This window comes from Xylona heveae, assembly GCF_001619985.1.
Source record: "Xylona heveae TC161 unplaced genomic scaffold L228scaffold_4, whole genome shotgun sequence".
NCBI lineage: Eukaryota > Fungi > Ascomycota > Xylonomycetes > Xylonales > Xylonaceae > Xylona > Xylona heveae.
This window is the reverse complement of record NW_017264196.1, coordinates 1,584,232-1,603,592: the sequence shown is the minus strand read 5'-3', so window position 1 is coordinate 1,603,592 and position 19,361 is coordinate 1,584,232. Positions and strand designations below refer to the sequence as shown.

The 19,361-nt window shown below is 48.1% G+C and overlaps 7 protein-coding genes across 7 annotated transcripts; 4 read left to right on the top strand and 3 right to left on the bottom strand.

Moving 5' to 3' along the window:
• Positions 1–597: 597 nt before the first annotated feature.
• On the top strand, positions 598–1,820 carry L228DRAFT_238187 (glycosyltransferase family 62 protein; the record flags this gene model as incomplete). The annotated part of the gene is made up of 2 exons (XM_018331012.1): positions 598–1,710; positions 1,800–1,820. 2 exons carry the CDS (start codon positions 598–600, stop codon positions 1,818–1,820), a joined length of 1,134 nt encoding a protein of 377 aa, XP_018189205.1.
• A 1,111-nt stretch (positions 1,821–2,931) lies between these two features.
• Positions 2,932–5,023, bottom strand: L228DRAFT_267628 (DUF676-domain-containing protein; the record flags this gene model as incomplete). The annotated part of the gene is made up of 4 exons (XM_018335007.1): positions 2,932–4,005; positions 4,226–4,526; positions 4,589–4,688; positions 4,981–5,023. 4 exons carry the CDS (start codon positions 5,021–5,023, stop codon positions 2,932–2,934), a joined length of 1,518 nt encoding a protein of 505 aa, XP_018189204.1.
• Positions 5,024–5,746: 723 nt separating this feature from the next.
• L228DRAFT_246478 (hypothetical protein) lies at positions 5,747–8,129 on the top strand. The gene has a single exon (XM_018332424.1). The coding sequence runs from the start codon at positions 5,989–5,991 to the stop codon at positions 8,029–8,031; it is 2,043 nt and encodes a 680-aa protein (XP_018189203.1). The 5' UTR covers positions 5,747–5,988; the 3' UTR covers positions 8,032–8,129.
• Positions 8,130–9,249: 1,120 nt separating this feature from the next.
• Positions 9,250–11,896, top strand: L228DRAFT_282347 (hypothetical protein). Its single transcript, XM_018335990.1, has 3 exons — positions 9,250–9,593; positions 9,761–9,872; positions 10,004–11,896. Exons 1-3 carry the CDS (start codon positions 9,400–9,402, stop codon positions 11,528–11,530), a joined length of 1,833 nt encoding a protein of 610 aa, XP_018189202.1. The 5' UTR covers positions 9,250–9,399; the 3' UTR covers positions 11,531–11,896.
• A 584-nt stretch (positions 11,897–12,480) lies between these two features.
• On the bottom strand, positions 12,481–13,814 carry L228DRAFT_282346 (putative 40S ribosomal protein S22). The gene is made up of 3 exons (XM_018335989.1): positions 13,329–13,814; positions 13,014–13,083; positions 12,481–12,941 (listed from the first exon to the last, which is right to left on the bottom strand). The coding sequence occupies exons 1-3, from the start codon at positions 13,459–13,461 to the stop codon at positions 12,752–12,754; spliced, it is 393 nt and encodes a 130-aa protein (XP_018189201.1). The 5' UTR covers positions 13,462–13,814; the 3' UTR covers positions 12,481–12,751.
• A 169-nt stretch (positions 13,815–13,983) lies between these two features.
• On the top strand, positions 13,984–15,200 carry L228DRAFT_260432 (hypothetical protein). Its single transcript, XM_018334260.1, has 4 exons — positions 13,984–14,227; positions 14,297–14,321; positions 14,383–14,827; positions 14,896–15,200. Exons 1-4 carry the CDS (start codon positions 14,093–14,095, stop codon positions 15,089–15,091), a joined length of 801 nt encoding a protein of 266 aa, XP_018189200.1. The 5' UTR covers positions 13,984–14,092; the 3' UTR covers positions 15,092–15,200.
• Positions 15,201–15,644: 444 nt separating this feature from the next.
• Positions 15,645–18,523, bottom strand: L228DRAFT_267623 (kinase-like protein; the record flags this gene model as incomplete). The annotated part of the gene is made up of 5 exons (XM_018335006.1): positions 15,645–16,292; positions 16,347–16,490; positions 16,546–17,053; positions 17,106–18,084; positions 18,427–18,523. 5 exons carry the CDS (start codon positions 18,521–18,523, stop codon positions 15,645–15,647), a joined length of 2,376 nt encoding a protein of 791 aa, XP_018189199.1.
• Between the last annotated feature and the right edge of the window lie 838 nt (positions 18,524–19,361).

The window sequence follows — 19,361 nt, the reverse complement described above, 5'->3', positions numbered from 1 at the left end:
TCTTTGGAAAATGCCCTCTTAGGGTTACTGAATCGTTTTCAAATAATTTGAAAATTACTATTGCTTGATACAGTGAGTGACTAGCTCGCTGTGACCCCAAAGCAAACATCTGGTAATCTGTCGTTTTAGGATTAGCGCTCCCGGGGTTCGGTAAATGGAGGGCGACGTTGCGTCTCAGGAGCCCCAAAAGGAAGCCATTCTGGATTCGTCCAACTCTCGACTGCCCCGACATCCTCGTCCCCAAACTGACTGAGCGCTGCTCCCTGAGGCTTCACTGCGAATTTTCCTTTTGCGTACAGAGGTTGCGCCAGCTTCAGTGCATAGGAATTCAACCTCTTTGGAATTGTTCATCTTGGTACGACACGATTTTCTGCCTGCAATGTTTCTCAGCGGTCCCTGACACCTAGCAAACCGCACCCGCGAAGCCTCGAAGCTCTGATCTCTTGGCTGACGGAAAGCCAAAAGAAGCGACTACCACCACGAAAATTCCAGAATACCTAGCTGACAACAGACATTTTTATCACAAAAAGGATCATCTCAAGTGATTAGGGCGCCTCGAGGTAGGCTTGCCCCTCTCCTCACCAAAACACCGTCGGCATGGTGCCGAAAGGACGTTCGTTTCGGCGGTCGAACCCCGTCACCCTCCTGCTCGCCGCCCTCTTGACCCTGGGCTTCCTCTTCTTCATCCTCTCACCATCACGAACCGGCAACACTACATCTGCCGCCGCCGCAAAAGCGCAACACTTTAGCGCAGCTGAACACCCGCTTTCCCCGCCCACCTCGCCCTTTTTGAAACAGGCCTCCGTGCCAGATGATCAACGAGCACCTCCGCCTGTTGTCCATTACAAATTGGACAGCCTCACGACATCAAGCGATCCAGTGGGCAACCGCGAAACGGTGCACATCCTGACACCACTTGCGAGATTCTATCAAGGATATTGGGATAACATTCTCAACTTGGATTACCCTCACGATCTCATCTCCCTGGGCTTCATCATCCCCAAGACGCGCGAGGGCAACGCCGCGACCGCTGCGCTGCAGGCTGAGATTGCAAAGACTCAATCGGGACCAGAGAAGAAGCGGTTTGCCAGCATCACCATTCTGCGTCAGGACTTTGACCCGCCCTTGCAATCTCAAGATGAATCCGAGAGACACAAGCTAGAGAACCAAAAGGCCCGCCGAGCAGCCATGGCCCAGGCGCGCAACTCCCTCCTCTTCACCACCCTCGGCCCGTCCTCGGCCTGGATTCTCTGGCTCGACTCGGACATTGTCGAGACCCCGCCCACGCTCATCCAGGACCTTGCCCGCCACGACAAACCCATTATCGTGCCCAATTGCTACCAGCGATACTACAACAAGGACAAGGGCGCCATGGACGTGCGTCCATATGACTACAATTCGTGGGTGGACAGCGGCACGGCGCAGAATCTCGCCTCCAAAATGGGCAAAGACGACATCCTGCTCGAAGGGTACTCGGAAATGGCAACCTACCGGACCCTAATGGCCAAGCTCGCCGACCTGAATGGCGACCCTTCGTCCATTATGTCTCTCGACGGTGTCGGTGGCACGGCCTTGCTGGTCAAAGCTGAGGTCCACCGTGATGGCGCCATGTTTCCCCCCTTTCCATTCTATCATCTCATTGAGACGGAAGGTTTTGCTCGCATGGCCAAACGCCTGAATTATCAGAGCTATGGCCTGCCTAATTACTTTGTACGTTCCCCTCCCCTCCCTCTACTGATTTACGCTTCTCCCTTCTCTGTCCTCAATCTGCATGCACTGACCACTGTGTGCCGCTACAGGTTTACCATTACAACGAATAGAATATCATCATCATCTCGGGACGGCAGCCATTACCTTTTTATTATTTATTTTATTTCAAAAAATAAAAATTCGAAAAAGGGAAACCATGGGCTAAGAAGACGCAATATATCATCATATCTTTGTTCAATCACCTCATTTCCTATATCTCACTTCATTGTTACTTTCCCTTTTTCTTTTTCCGGTGTTGTGTCATCTGCGTATACCGTTCCTCCAAAAACCAACTGTATGTTATATATGTTATACTCATTCAAATGGTCATTTCTATTATTTTCAATTATACGAAACGTATGATATGAATCAAAATCCCATCTTTCTCACGGTATGAATCACATTATGTTGCGAGGTCACTGTACTTTTCCCAATTTACATTTCATCCTTTTTTTTTTATTTCTTGTTAGATATTTATCCTCTCCATTCCCATTCCCAGCCCCTCCGTTTCCCTCCCAAACACAGGTAGGGCTCTCCATGGCTTCAGCTAAACTCCACGCGATGAGCCAGGAAAAAAGGTAAACTGAAAAGGAAAGAGACGTACAAAAAAAAAGCCGAAACAAAGCGATGCGGCAAAAGTCTATTAGCGCCCCGAAAGATGTTGTGAGCAGAAAGCAGCACAAAAGCTAGAATCTCAGTCGAACCTAAGAAGAAGCCACCCATGAGGGTATCTGCAAGAATACCAAGGGTAAAAGAGGAGAGAGAGTGATAGAGAGGGTTAAAAAAGAGATAATACTCCGCAATGCTATGCAGTGTAACGCGATAAAAAAAAAAGAGCCAACAAGAAAAGGAAAGAGAGAGGGGAAAAAAAATGAAACGACGAAAAGGAAAAATAAAAGGGCTAGAACGCTCAGGATATGCAAATATGCAAAAGGCTCCTCTTAGTCCTGCAACTCCGTTCGTAGTAATGATATAAGTCACTACGCAGAAACTCCCTCCTTGGAGATGTGCAGATTGAAATACAATGGACTTGGTCTACCGTGTCTCCTTCGTTGTTGCTATTTCTCTTGTTTCCCTTTTTTTGGGGGGGGTAGTGCAGTTCATGTAAGGTTGGGATAGTAATGAGAGAATCTGCGGTAGGGGGATTTCTTCTGTTGGCGCTTTGGGGCATGTGGTGCTTTCTCAAGCCTCAAACTCGCTGAGCCAGTGCTTGGCAACTAATTTGCCTTCTTCAAAGCCCTTCTTGGGCATTCGGACAATAATAGCAGCATGGCTGTGCATGACCTTGTGAATGTGCACGGGATATTTCTTGAAGCCGACATTATCGAGCGCTTGAATCATTGCGAATTGAGCTTCGGTCAGAGCAAGGGTCGGAAACTCCGTCAGTCTGGGCGAGGGCTTGTTGTTCAATAATAAAGTGCTTGAGTCGCTGTCATCCAAGGAGACAGTCTTCTCGGAGATGACACTCATCGAATCCGAGTCCTTTGGCGGACCGTCAATCAGGATCAAACGCTTGTCTTCCGTCATGCCTTTGGCATAAGGAGAGGTCTCTACGCTTGAGGCGACCTCCTCGGACCCGGCCGGGAGATATTTCTGGCTTTGTGTATTGTTCAGATCCTCGTAGACTTCTTCGACGGCGTTCTGGACATCTTCGACAATGAGGGGGATGCGGTAGCTGCTGAACATGCCAGCCTTGCATTCCTCATGCAGCCGGATCCGCTGACGACTTCTCACGGATTGAATGGCCGAATTGAGGAGAAAGAGAATGGTGCCCAAAGGAATCAGGATGAAGAGAACGAGAGAGGTGGGCAACAATTTCACGAGTTTGTGACTCCCCCCTGCAAGCCTTCCGTAAAAGGTGGGGAGCTGGGTATCATCATTATGGGACACTGGATCGCTGGGGTCTACAAGGACCGGTTCATATCCCTTGAGATAGTTCACCTTCACCGCGGAAAGGTCCGAGAAGGGATCTATACGGGAAATGCAGGTGGTGTAGAAGACTGCAGAACGATCGTTGACAATGTTCGAGTAGAGGCTTCGGTTTTTGAACTTGGCAAGAGCATGGATAAAGAGGCTGTCGGGGTCAGCGAGCACTGAGAGGAGCGGGCGCCCAGTGTTACGGAATGAATCAATGGTGAAGAGCTGACGGCCCGACACGGACAGGGTTCGAGCCCCAAGTACGTTCCAGAGATGGTTATGGAACCCGAGCAATGGCGTACGCACGCCAAGATGAGGGGTAGCAAACGTTGTAAAGTTCTAACAAGGAACAAGTCAGCACCATGCTATAGTCGCTTCACTTTTGACATGTTACAGGAGGTGGTGGATGATCCAGGTTAAGAGATAGCAGGCGGTCAGCGCGAGCTCTTGGCAACCGCCAAGTCCGCTTTTACTAATGATAGTGGCTTGGAGAAATGCAACATATATGGTTCTCACAAATATTTCGTAGAGACCCCCAAAAAAAAAACTGGAGACTTACCATGGGTTCAATCTTGTCAAAGTAACCCTTTGAATGCAGCAGGCCGATCGCATATCTGGCCACCAGGCCACCGAGGGAGTAACCAATGACACTGATTTTTCTGATGGTTTGGCCATCCCTTGCCAGGTTCTCCAATGTATCCTCAATTTCTTGAGCGACACGTTCCCCGCCAACCTCAATGCCATCATACGTGAAACTGCCAGCGTTTCGTTTGACAACCAAGAGATGGACCTGGGAAGGCGGGTACTTTTCCCGGAGGCTTGACGCCAGGTAGGAAAGATGCTTGGGATTCCCCCAGAGACTGATGGAGAAGCGTTAGTAGATTGTTTAATGAACGACATATACAATAATTCATCGACTTACCCATGGACCAGCACGCAGAGATGGTCGGCCTGGCGGCGATCGTCATCTGCGACCCGCTCTGCTGCATCCACCGAGGGATCGGAGAGGACAACAGAGCGGTCTATACTCGACAATGAGAATGGTAACGTGGTGGGCAACTGGGAAAACAAACTCGACTGGGAAAGGGTGAAGGGGCCGCTGTGTGTATGTTGTGTGTATTGTCTACTACAGGAGAAGAAAAGAGGGGAAGAAGAGGATGTGGAATGCGAATATAGGGCGTGGGAAGCTTATCGGAGAAGAATAGGAAAACCCTCTGGGATCAAACTTGGGGTTCAGGTACCCGCAATGCCTCCGTAAAGCTCTCCCTCCGTGACGATAGGGTTGGCGTAATGGGGTGGCAGGTGAAGACTTACCAGTAGAGGAAAGCCGGTCAACCAGAGCACGCATAAACTTCATCATGATCGCCCGGTGACGATGATACAGTGATTGCCGTTGTCTTTTAAGCAAATGGGCCTCTTTTCTATTTTCCCTTGGGGCGCCGGGAATGCAACGCGATTTAAATGATAGGGAATGATGAGCAGACGCTCTTATCTCCTGTTTTCGTTTGTTGTGGCAGGTGAGACGAATGACGGAGGACATGCGCTGCAGCCACGCGGTCAGGATTGACTCAAGCTAGAGAAAAAGTTACCGTAGTAAGGTCGAATAAACCCTGGGACTTGGGTCGGAACGTCAAAGATACGAGATGAGAATTAATCCGGGATGGGGCAAGAGGGGGGCCAGCTGCACCTTAATCTCGCCTTAGTGTCACCCCATCACTCCCTTTATAGGTGCTTAAGAATGAACCCATAACTACCTATAGGTAACTAAGTTAGAAAAAGGTGGTATCACTCTTAGCTGAGGATGAAAAGAGTACTGTAGGGTACCGTAGCGGTGCTTTGAGACCTTATTTTCGTTCACTTCGAAACCTGAAGATTGGCAGACATATGTGAAAGTGTGTAGGCAATAAAACCACCTACAAAGCCACTTCCAACGATAACTGTTTGCTTCGATAATTACTGATTTGTCGGAATTTAAATTATATCATTATATTCTCCCCTCTTTCACCCTGGCACTTAATTTGCTTGCTTTCCTTGTCGCGGAAAATTCCGCCGCTTGCCATTAAACATGACCTTTGCTAGCCATAGACCTCAACTTTGAATTCCATGACAACAATCGACACCCAATACCGACTCGTCAGTGGTAATTTGCGGATATGAGAGACTAAAAACAAACTAGAAGCTCATGAAGAAACTCACCTTTGTCCATTCATGCATTGCCTAGCCTGTTTTTGGAATCTCCCCTTGGCTATGGACAAAGTCATTTCTCATTAGCTTCATGTATTGATCTTGGTCTCAGCACGTGCCCCAATTTCCTCTTCCATCATGTTTGCTTCCATTGGACTTTTCCGAGAAATTCCATGTCCGGAAGCTACCGCATGCCTTTTACCAAATTGCATTTTCCTCCATAAACCCAAGGAGGAAGATGCTTCTCAACCTTCAAGCTCGGCAACTGACCCTGTTTCAGGAGGAAATGAGACTGTACAAGCTTCGGGAGAAACGAGCGATCAACGTAAAAGAAGGCGTGTGGAGAAAGCTGATTCAATACTTTCAGCCGAATCGAATGATTCCAGAAGACCTATCAGAGAGAAACCAGCTGACCTTGCTCGGCCGTCAGCCGATGATGCAAGGCATGACTCCAAGTCCAATATCAAATTGCAGCAAAAGACAAAACCGTCGCTTGCATCTTCCACTAGACCAATTTCACCACCGCCTCGCCGGAATTCTGCACTCTCAAATGAAATAAAGGCAAATCGTGGAAAGGAGCAGCAGAAGCCAGTTGCCGTCCCCAAGTCTGCTTCTGTGGCAAGCCCAAAGCGCGTCGTGGAAGAGTCGTTGAATCCAAGACTATTGGCACAGCCTCCAGCTTCCCATGCCATCCGTGCCGTCATCCTTCAAAAGCTGCACGAGCAGCTCAAAAGGCTCAATGACGAACTTGCACAGAGCTCAGATCCGGACACCAAGTCTCTGCTTCTGTCCGATCAGGATCTGATAAAGATGGCTCTCGATGAAGAAGAAAAGGTTGCCCGTGAAAGTCCCTCGGTATACTCCAATGTCATAAAGCTGAGAATCGTCCATCTCAAGAAGACAAAGGTGACCGATTGGAAAGAAGCACGGATCAAAGCTATCAAGGAGTCGACTGCGGCAGCACAAAGGGGGCCGGAAGAACAAAAAGCCCCGAAGCCGATAGAAACCGGGCTCACTCCCTCTGAGGAGCTCTCAATTGCTCCCAGGCTCCTCTCGAAGCAGGATGGCCTGCAAAAATTCGGTTACGTCATTGAACCTCCTACCCCAGCTGAGATTGCTTCAGCAAAAGAGGGCGTTGAGTCTGCTCGTGGATGGGAACAGTGTGACCGCTGCAGGACCCGCTTTCAAGTGTTTCCCGGTCGTAGAGAAGCAGACGGTGCCTTGACTTCTGGAGGAAAATGCTCATATCATCATGGTCGCATACTTCGTCCGTCCAGCACTCGCATGGATGCTACAAAGGCTCCATCGGAGGTGCTTTATACATGCTGCAATGAAGTCGTGGGCACTTCAAGCGGCTGCTCTGTTGCCGACACCCATGTTTACAAGATCTCAGATCCAAAACGACTTGCATCTGTCCTGCAATTCGAAAGGACCCCACCTAACTCCAAGGTTCCAGCTGGAAAGGCATATGGGTTTGATTGCGAAATGGGCTACACGGTTCATGGGCTGGAACTTATCCGCCTTACCCTTACAGCATGGCCTGGAGGTGAGGAGGTCCTTGACGTCCTGGTTCGACCAATTGGAGAGATTCTCGATCTCAATTCCCGCTTCTCCGGTGTATGGCCTGAACATTTTGCAACGGCTTTGCCTTACGAGAAGAACGCTTCACATAAAGCCGGGAACCTACAAGCCTCCACCCCGTCTCTCCGAGTTGTGCCTTCACCTGCTGCTGCTCGGTCTCTTTTATTCGAGCATTTATCACCGCAGACACCTCTTATCGGCCATGCGCTCGAAAATGATCTCGTTGCGACGCGAATCATCCACCCATCTATAATTGACACAGTACTTCTTTATCCCCATCCAAAAGGCCTTCCCATACGATACGGTCTTAAGATGCTTGTGGCGAAGCATCTCCATAGGCTCATTCAGACTGGTGGCGAAAGGGGTCATGATAGCAAAGAGGATGCAAGAAGCGCGGGCGACCTTGTCCGGTTTAAGGTGGCAGAGTGCTGGCAGCAAATGCGCAGGGCAGGGTGGTCAGTCTCCAACGGGATTTTCTACCCACCTGCTGCGCCATTGAGCGCGGGAGACCCAACAATGTGTCTGGGCACTGCGCAAGAAGGGGCTAGGAAGAGAGATGCCAGTCAAATGGAGGACCAGGGGCGACACCTTCCCACCTGAGAGTTATATGGCCATCGGAGACAACTACGAGGGAAAAAAAAAATGCAGGCAAAGTCTAAATTTAATCGATGCACATGCAGCGCATCACGATGCTACCTTGCAGTCTTTCGTGGTGACTGTGCTTCTCCAGCCACAGATTGAATGACGGATCGCCATGCTTGTTGTAGCCAGCCTGAGGCCTTAAAGGGAATCATGTTGACTACGTCATGTTTAGCATCGGTGAGATAGTACACAAAAGTGTGACTGTTCCGATCATGCTATTACTTTGGGCCACTTGTAGCTCATACTGTGCCACGGCAACTACTGCCACGAATTGGCAGGCTTCAGAGCCAAAGAATGTTTGACTCAAATGGAATGCCAGTATGATCACGAGAGTCAACAAGAGCAAGGTATCTTTGATACTGCAAAGCAAGAAGTTCAAAAGTCTGCTCTCACTGCAGGTACTAGACACTTTCAATTCCTGCTCCACTCAAGGCAACTTCAAAACACAACATCTATCCCTTGGTACTCAGCCCCGAGGTATGAGATTTAATTGTGCTCCGAGAAATATAGATAATGGGTTTCGCTACTTCAAGAATTTGATTGAGTGTGGTCAAGGACTAGGCCTTCCGGAAATGTTAGTTTAATGGGTATATCGAAGCAATTCATCAACATTAGGAGCCCGTTCTCTTATACACTTTGTGGGTTACTAGTGGCGCAATTGTCACAGGATATACCTGCTTCATTATATTTTTCCATTGATGGAACAGAAAACGAAGCAAGAATTTAGTGCAAGCAAAGAAGGCATTAAAAAAAATTGGGTTCAAAACATCTTGCTACCATTCAGGCCATCTAAAGAAAACAAGATTTCTCGAGACAGTGGGTTGATAAAATTCTGGATAATGTCTTCAAAGATAACAGAAGGTGGAAAATTGAGTGGCGTAATACGTCTATGCGAAACGCTTGAGCGAGTTGTGCATATTTGGATAAGTCGTGATCATAAATCTCTTGAATGTATTGGATTAAAGTTGGGAAAACCCGACTTTGATACGCGTGTTTGCGTAGACTCATACACGACCATCAGGCGAAGGCGTCTCTAACTGTAAATTAGTTGTATTTGGCGTTGCTTGGGAGTCTGGGCAGGTCAAATGACGGCGTTCCACCAGCGCGTTTTAGCGAGTTCGGATCACGTCTACAAAGTACCGCCTCTGGATTGGCGCGTCATCCCGATGCTGTTGGACGCGACGAGTCCAAGGGACTAACCTCACGAGCTTGGGACACGCGGATATTCCAAACATCCTATACACGCCTTTAATTGCGGTATTATGCTCTCACGGTCAATGATTCTTTCATACGTCCAGTGAATATCCATCAGAGTCCTTCTCAGACATGGCTGATACAACACCCGCCTCGTCGCTGCCACCGGTATCCTCAGTAGCTGGTTCGACTGCAGTGAGCCATGGCTCGCAAGCATCAAACGGGAGCTACGCCTTCTTAATCCATTCGCAGCATACTTTACCACATAATCTTCCGCCTAATGTTGATAATAAACCTCTCGCCCGTCAAAAGAGACGACGAACAAGGTACGTGTCCCGTGACCAGTGGGTTGTCCAGCTCAGACTTCGCTACAACGATATATGGATAAATTCTGGTCGGAGGGCAACTCGCAGAAAATGAACATATATCGATACGTAGCTGGTTCGGCTCTGCCTTTGATGATTTGTTCTCTCCTAATCGTAAAGCCAAACAGTCCGGAAGACCAGGCCGTTCTCGAAGCCGAATATCGAAAAAATCCCAAGCCAGATAAAGCCTCACGGATGGACATTGTCAGCCGAGTGGCCCTAGGAGAGAAGGAAGTACAGGTCAGTCAATTTTATATTTTCGCAGATTGCAAATTTCCAATATTTTTGATGGCGGATCAATCTCTGCTACATTCGTGATTGAGAACGCGAAACCCTCGCTAGCTTCACCGCTCACTCTTGTATTATGTTAGATTTGGTTCCAAAACAGACGCCAGAGTACCCGGAGAAAGTCGCGTCCTGTTGAGCTTCACGAAATGATCCAATCCCCACGATCAAGTCTGGGAGGAACTAGCACCATGGATCTTTCCCAAATTTCCATTCCTTCCTCCGATGACCAGAACAATGTCGCTCTAGCCAGTAGCTCACAAGAATCGCGTGCATCCGCCTCATCACCCGATCAGGACTATGCACCTGAGGAAGCATCGAATGCTAAAGCAATTCCCGAGTCGTCCCTTCAATCAACCGCACCTTCCCAATCAACCGAGCCAACATTGACTCGTCAACCCTCGCAGAGCCTTCCCAGCTCCCAGGAAACGACCTCATCGCAGCAGACGAAGAATAATTCTGCCTTGGAATCTGGAAGAGACGATTGGGAAAAGTTAAGGCCAGTGATATCTACACCTCGTCCTGAGAGCTTTCGTCCCATAACCGCTGGACTGGGATATATTTCAAATAGACGCAATGCACCTTTCCAAAGCCATTCTCATCAGCCTAATGATGGATGGCAGCAGTCGCCTTCTTCATCGCAAGGGACACCCATACAACCGGGCTCGGCCGCATCTTCCCAATCCTCTCGATCTTTGAAACGCTCGACGTCGTCACTCAGAATGTCCATGTCTATTGACGGAAAGGCTCAGGTGGTCGCGAATGACGGGGACTCTCCGCCGCCTGAATCCCCAGGGATACAAGATGCACCTCAGAGACGCTCCGATGGGCTCCAGCGGAGTCAAAGCGCCATTGGACTTAATGAGATCATGAAACGAAACCCACAAGGTGCGGGAATGCCTTTTCCGCGTCGTACGCCCAGTGGAAGATCGAGAGACGCGAGAACGTGGGAGTTTTACTGCGACAGCGGCGCCCGAAATGCATTATCAGCAAAGGCAGAACAGGAGAGGAGCGGGTCTGCAGTCAATGCCATTGGCTTATTGCGATCGCGGTCCAGCAATATGCTTACGCAAAACTCTAACAAGCGGAACGCTCAGCTTTCCCGACAGGAAAACATTAAGCGTGTCAAGCCTTCTTCCACGGGCGACGAAAAGCCAAAACTCGTGCGAGCAAGTTCGTCTCTTGCTCGGCTTCAAAATGTCACTGGGGCTGGAAAGCGGCAACTGCTGAAGATACAGTCCAAGTTTGGCTCAAAACCTGTCCGATCTCAGTCTCCATCAAGCGACTCTGACAAAGAGAACCGAGTTCCGGGAACTCATGTCCATGCTGGCCGTCGACGAGGTCTGCCACGGAGCCAGATTGAGAACCAAGGCCAGCGATCAGTATTAAGAGAGAACAATCATATTCCTAGCCACAGTACCAGCTTAGGAGCAACCTTGGCTCGCAATAATCAGTCAGCCTCATCCTCCAAGATTCCCAAGCCCAGCGCAATCTATGATGGCGATGACGACGAGATTGCACAGTTTATGGGAAGCTCCAACGTCCCACGAGAGGAAGAAGATCTGGATGCCGTGCAGAATTTGCTCTCTCTCAGCCAAGGAAATTGGAGATGAGCAAGTATTTCCCAACTGCAGATCTTTCTGGCGTTTGACTCTTGCCGCATCCATTGTCACCGTATTAGTTTTAATATGGCTTTCCCACCAATTTCCGGCGTATTGATTCTCTGTTAACATGCCAGAGCTTGGACAATTTGTCACCCCTTCTTACTTGCTCTTTTTTTTGTTGCACAAAACCACATAGCCACCTTCCTCTTTTGTTTTCTTTCCCTCTTCTCCTTCTTTGGCTCAAAGTATGGCATCGCGAAGCGCGTCGTTTGAATAGCCTTGTGCTCTGGACCATCGAAAAGAAAATCGGGCGTTATGGACCTTTTTTTCTTTTTTACAATTCAACCTCATTTTCCTTTCCTTTTTCTAATAGGCACTGCTGTCTTTTTATAATGAGAATCAACGACTTTTCCTTTGCAATGTGCGTCACACATGACGTCTCCCCACGGTTTTGCCTTTTTAAATTAATCAAAACCGCTTTTTAACTAAACACGAACTGTAATTTCCGTTCAATCGCGTTTCTGACAAACACATCCGCCGCGAGCGGAACACTCGATACTTGCCCATCTCGTCCTCTCTGCGGATTCTTTGCATCTCGGGGGTGCCTTAGGTGGTCAGGTGGTTCGGGTGTCATTGCTTATTGCATGAAAGCGTGTTCCCTGCTGCCTAATTATATCAAGTAGAAGCATACTCACATTACAAGCCCAGTCGCAGTACTGCTAGTGGCAACAGTACAGACGTTCAAAAGAGCTGTACTCGCTCAACCGCAAACGATTATAGCGGGTAAATGGTAAGTACATGTATATGCTTTCTCCCTGTTTTCTTGAATGCAATTCTCCTCGATTTTTGTCTGTCATGAGGTTTCGGGTTTGAAAGGACAGAAAATTTCTGAAGAGATTGGGACGCACCCGAGACATTTACGCTTACGAGGACTAGGAGGAGTTTTTTGTACTAAGGGGGCTGGGGGATGGATTCACAAGAGACAATTTACGGGGTATTTAGCGGGCTCAAGCAAGATCATCTCAACACAAGGCTCGTAACTGTATCATCACACGTTTCACAAAGGGTATCTATTGTTCAAAAAGAAAAAACTTTTTGCTTTTAATTTCAACGACGCCTTCCGTGCTAACATCCTTTTGTCACCTAACCGGTGGTACTCGAAGACGACATCCTCCGTGGTCTGACAGACAGGGTAGTCTAGCCGTTAGAGAGGGAATCTAATGAAACCGTCTAGTAGAAGAAACCGATGATCTTGCCAGCAACGTGCTTGCGACGAGCCTCCTCATGGTCCATGATACCGGCAGAGGTGGTCAGGACGATGTAACCGAACTGACGAGAGGGGAGCAGCTTGACAACCCACTTCTCGAGCTCAGCGAGGCGGACGTTGTAGCGGGGAGAGATGACACCAGTCTTGTTGATACTGTTGGGAGGGATTGATTAGCCTTGTTTCCTGGATCTCGAGTCTCAAACTCCAATAGAAGTAAAAACATACCGGCCGTTGAGCTGGATGACAATCTTGCCGTTGCGGTGGTCGTCGACCTCCTCGAACTCGCCAATGTAGCCTAAAAGATAAAGGTATTAGTATGTTGCGATGAATTAAACGTTGTACTTCATGGAAAAATAAAAAAATTCAGAGAACGTGTAAGATCCTCGCAAAACATGATCTATCGGACACTTAAAAGACAAAGGTCGTGGAGTTTATAAAAATTGAGACCATTGCCTAGTTATCAGCCCGAAGGGAAAGGTAAAAGGAAAAACAGGAAAAGATATTGCTGATCTCCAACAAACAGTGAATCCATTCACGTACCGTGGCGCTGCATGACGCTCAGGAACTTGACAATGACCTTGGAGCTGGGGCGGATCAGGACCTGGCGCTTGCCGGCCTTCTCGGCGTTGTTGATGGCGTTAAGCGCATCGTTGAGAACACTGGTCTTGACCATCTTGACGGTTTTGGAGGACGGAGATTCTCAAATCTTTCGGACGGATATGAGGTATCTATTCATTGATCGATATATTAGCCTTCAGAAGCCATGAGCGTGAGAGTGCCCTTCAGCGAAGAGGGTTCTTCAGCTCATTGTTGCGCAAAGGGAAAGAAGCGTATCGACCGCCGGAGTAGCCTCAAGACCAATCGTCTTTTAAGGTACTTTCGGCGGAAGATTGCTCTCCCTGACTATCTGAAGGGCACTCGACGCATTGAGGGGAACTTTTTGGGTACGCACCTCGTAATTTGCAGTGTCGTTCGAGTCGAACCGGAAGGCTGGGCGGAGGTAGGTCGATCTTCACGCGAATTTTGGTGGTTGGGGTACTGTGACCCTAGTGGGCCGGCTGACATACGCGTAAATTTGTTAGGGCTGGAAAACCCTTATCGACACGTGATGATAGGGGCGCCGCGCAAGGACGACGACTCTATAGCGTCATTAAGTTGTTGGTTTGAGAGGCGGGTTGAGAAACAGATGCTATGTAGTTTAATTAAATATATCAACACTCACATCAGTTGTCATTTTTTATATTTATATTGGATTAGACAGCTTGTCACCTTTATTAATATATACGTTTTCTTGCAGAGTCATTATGACCGAGGCATGTTGCACCTGTGCCACTGTACTCTCCCCCTCACGTCCTTTCGATAAGAACACTGAAAAGCATTACTCTCGTGACAGAAGGCTATCTTGTTGCGGGCGCGTGATATGTTCAGACTGTGTATACGTAGGCGACAGACTCTTAAAACCCGGAGAGGCTACTGGGCAATCTGCAAAAAACTAACCAATTAAACAGAATAATACACGGTTCGCGACTTATTGTATGCCTGCTCCTAGGTTATTAAGCGCGTCGCAATTCTGTGATATTAAATTACGGTTTAGGTCCTTTTTGCCAGATCTCGACTACCCCTACTCCTTTACCTCAAGGTGGACTGAGGGATCCCCCAGCTTACTCGCCTCCAGCTGAGAGTCATCAAGGCTATGATGAGCTTCCCACTTATTCTTCTCTAAATTCAGAAGAGGTACATTTTGGTGGAAAGAATGCAGCCCTCACAGCGCGGTCGTCGGAAGATGTTTTGCACTTTGTAGATCCTGAGCATGACAGCATCGCCTCCTTATCACTCCGATATGGTGTTCCTCAACATGCTCTTAGGAGATCCAACGGTCTTTTTGCAGATCACTTGCTCGCAGCTCGACGAACCATCCTGATACCAGGTGAATTTTATAAAGGGGGTGTGAGCCTTAGTCCACGGCCCTTAGAAGGAGAAGAAGAGGAAACCCGCAAAGGAAAGATTCGGCGGCTAATGATTGCTTGCAAGATCACTGAGTAAGTCTTCCTAAGGCATAATATTTCAAATTTAGAAAAGAGCTGGAATAACTCATCACTTTTACTAGTTATGATATTGCGGTACTATATTTGAAGCAATCAAATTATGATCTAGATGCTGCAGCAAATGCTTTTAAAGCGGACGAGGACTGGGAACGAGACCATCCTATCACGGGCGTAAACGCCAAGGGAAAATCTAAGCAAAAGTCTTACAGGCAGAACTTTAGAGCTCTCGGGGGCAGCCTAGCAAATCCATTGCCCTGAGTCTGAGGAACGCACGTTGAAGTTTAACTATTAACGGGACACTCTGGATTAAGTATGTTGATAGATATTTGCGTGTAATATTTAACGATTGCTCGCCACACAATATGCCGCATTAAACATAAGCCCGGGTGCTGTTTTTGGAGTATCGACCGAACAAATGCAAAAGTAGATGTGTTCCGCTGCGTTATGCGCCAAAACGTTATGCAAACAGAGCCGACTGCTATTAGAAACGATTAGGGCTAACACCCAATGAGATGATTCCGAAAGCCAGACCATAAATAATTCCTGCTTTGACAAAACCAAGTCTCATGACGAAATGATCGCGAAAAAAAATAAAGTACAATGCAAGGATTAAACGTGAGGTCTGGAATTGAAAGGACGAAAGAAATTCAATAGTAAGTCCGTCTCTCAATTGACAGTGTTCGAGCGCTCAAAGAGAAAAACGTATGACGAATCGCCAAAAAATTGATCGCATAGATGACGGCTTACGATGCACGCTTTGAGGGTATTGATGTCTTTCGCGATTTCTTTTCTGGTTGGGATTGGATGAAAATCAGTAAGAGAGACTCTTGATCTGCTGCACTAGCTCGACAGGAAGCTCATCCTCCTTGATCACGCCCAAGGCTAATACGTCGCCCCAGAACAACTGAGCTCTCTCCTGGGCATATGCTAGGTAATCAAACTCATCATCCTCTTCCCTGAGCTCAGCCGTCAGCGCTATATCATTTCTCAATGCCTGCGAAACCAATCCCTCAGGGTTTTCACCACAAAGGGTTTCAGTCGCAGTCCTGGAGGCCTGGGAGCGAGTGTCTGAGGGAGACTCTGCTTTTGGCTCAAAGGCTTCTGGCAGCTTCGCCTGTACGATACCCCACGATACCCACTGCGCAGAATTGGCAACGCGCCAAAGGCGTACCTCCTTCATCAATTGTTTAGTCTCCTCTTCGATGGCCTTCTGTCGAGTATCTTCTTCTTCAATTAGCTGAAGAGGCGGGCCACGACTATCAAGCATGAATGATGAGATGGTACTTGACGGGCCTGACGCAGGCACCATAGTTGGCGTCGCCGAATTCTGAGAGGGAAATTGAGGGCGATGGAGCAAATAGGACTTGATGAAGCGGCTTTGCTCTTCGGGTGTCGGGTATGCCGCTGTATTGCATGCATATGGCTTTTCGTGGTCGTGATAGTTGTAGCACCACTCCGTCTATTGATTTTGATCGTTAGGATCCATTGAATACGGTAAATTGATTACACTTACGAAATGGTTTGCAAACTCTAGTGCAGGTACATTAGCCGAAGCATATTCAAAGTCAATCACAACGAGTTGCTTGTGCTTATTAGCTGGCAGTAAGAGCGGCGACTCATCACCTGGCTCTAAGCGGAGAATGTTTCCGTATTGTGTCTGTTAATCTTTAGCCAAAACCCGAAACCATATTGCTCCAAGTGTGCCTGCTTACATCGTTATGCGCAAAGACAAGACGCTGTTTCAATGCCTCGGGGCCACCATACTGTCCATCGAGCCATCGCCTATATCGACCGACGACTTCGCAAAATTGTGGCCAAGTGACGCCGCACACCAGACCCTTCATTGCTGATTTGATAGAAGTATTCTTTCCAGCCAGGACTTGCTCATCCACCCACGTGACTATCTGTCCACATCTTTCCACCCACTTGTCCCAATTTCGCCAAACGAATGGCCCAGACGCGCGCTCATCATAAAGAAGATCGATCCCATCATGCAACTCTCGCATTCGTTTCGCAATTTGCTTTGATGTCTCCGGGTCACGGAGATCGCGCGGTCCCAATGTGCGGGCGCGAAAATATTCTTCGAATCGACCATTCGTAAAGGTGCCAAGGAGACGTGGCCCGATTTTTTTCCGCGCGAGCCGACGCAGAATTTGAAGTTCATTTTGTCGATCGATCAAATGGTCTGCCTGAGGCCCATATATACGCAGAAGCAGCTTCCTGTTCGATGTTAGCTAGAGCATCCACAGAATACGTCAGACGTTTGACCTACGCCGGTTGCTTTCTGTACGGTCGTGCACTTGCATCACCATAAGCACCCAGCGACTCGGTCTGAATCCTTAGAGGAGGAGACACAACATAAACTGCGTTCGTAAGAGCACCACTTAGACGCTCTACCTCTAACTCGCCGCCGTGATCGAGAGGAACCGATCTCCACCCTTTCAATCGAAGCGTGTGAGCAAGGCGAAGAATTTCGCCCTTGAACTCTAGCCACGCTTCTTTCTCTTTCGTGATTCTTTTCCTAGAGTTTTCAGGGCCTAGGTCAGAGTTCCGTTCGCCGCCCGAGTAAGCCAATGTTTTGGAATTATCCAAAACAGTGTCACAGCTTGGGACAAGAATGTCACCGTCATAGAAGTCCGTATCTGATGAAGCCCCTGTTGAGGTGCGCCGATTTTTGAAAAGCGAAGAAGGCCGACTTTTGAGTCTGCGGTGTGGAGCATGGTGGCTTAACTTGTCTCCAATAACCATATTCTCCTCGAGGATGCGCTCAAGTTCTTCTAATGATTTCATATCATCTTCTTCTTCAAAGGTTGCTAGAGCTTCAGTGGCATTCTTATCGTCATGTGCACTCTTAGAATCGGATTCCGGCAGTCGGCTAGCATCATTTTTCGACCGTCGTGACGCCCTCTTGACCTTTTCTGCTTCCAGCCATTTAAAAACCTGCGAAAGAAGGCTGTTTTGATGCCGAGACGTGTATGATTCATCTTTGCTTTTGTCTGTCTCATTTTCGTCTTTCACGGCACGATTCTGTTCGAGCCTAGAATTAGAGCCTATGCTGCTCTGGCTGGCGAATGAACGAATAGAAGGGGTTGATCCCTCCACTGGTTGTCTTCCAGTGAGACGTTTGGCCACTTTTGCGGCATGCTGCTTAGGCAGACGTAGGTTTGAATGACTATCTCCACTTTCTCCGCTAATGCTTAAAACAGGGAAGGAAGATGTAGAAGAGCTCTGTGGCTCTGCTAATGAGACAACTGTGATTGAAGAGTCAGTTGACGTCTTTCGCGACCTGGTAATCAATGGGAAACGATAAACGCTCTCAGTATTTGACATCGCATAACAGTGATATACCACGCGTTTCTGGGGATAAGATGCCCCGTAATCATTTCATACAATGTATGTTGAAAATGAAGAGCGCCATATACCAGAAACAGCGTGCAAGAATAGTAATCTTCTGCGCTGTCGATAGGTACTGTAAAAAGGAAAAAAACATCCCCAAACCTCAATTTAAACAGACGCGTGTATTAAAACTGCTATAGTTGGCAGTGGCAAAACGAGGTTGCACAAAAAGCTTTCACTCGCTTTTATTTACTCACATTTGCTGGAACCAGAACCGGACAGCTGGCCTGTCTCTGATTCTGCAGTGGGTTCAGGGGACTGCGTTTGAAAAGCATCCGGCAAGAATGAAGACATAGTAGGTCGAGGCGTTTTTCTATCAGTCGGGAGGCCAGAGCGATTTCCAAGACCCTTCTCGTGGATGTGAACCCTCTGCTTTCTCAAAGGCGCACGTGCGAGAATGTCAAGGCGAGATAAAACGTGGAGATGGCGAGATTTCAGACGTCTACAAGAAAATGCGCATATTCCAGACGAAGTTCTGTATTCCAAAAGGTTGAAGATTGAAACTGATTCAAGGGTTAGAGAAAGCAGGTCGTTTGTTATCGCGTTCACATGAACCAGCACATTTTATCCAATAATCCTTGAGGGTGTAGGCAAGTAGTTTGTACTGACACAGTTGTCTCCCTCGCTCCAAGGCAGAATGGCGCTAAGCCTAAAAAGTTCGGAGCGTCGCCGGTACAGGGTTGTTGCGATCACCTGCCCTGCTGGGCCTGATTTGCGCTCATAGCGAGGACGCTTTGCGAGAGGCCCCTTATCTTTCCGATATTGCTCTGCGGATTTTGTGCGGAAGCCGATGACATGTGTTCGTTGATGATATTCATCTACTCGTAACCCACTCTTGCATTAGTTCTCACGACTTGCACTGTCGGTCAAGAACTCTTAATGCAGCAAAATTTAACGTGTTTTCCCAGTCTCTCACCAGGATGATCTCATCCCCTGGTATTCATAGATTGCTGTGCGGCTGAGGGTGCACAGCACAACTCAAGATTCGCCATGGCGTTGCCAAACGTCACGCTTGATTGCTTAAGCCGGCAAACGAGCCAGGCTCAGCCACTGCTGGTGCTGAGAGAGAATCTACATTCAAAAGCTACAAATTTTGCTGGTCCAAACGGAAGTTTTACTTCTTTTTCTCTCA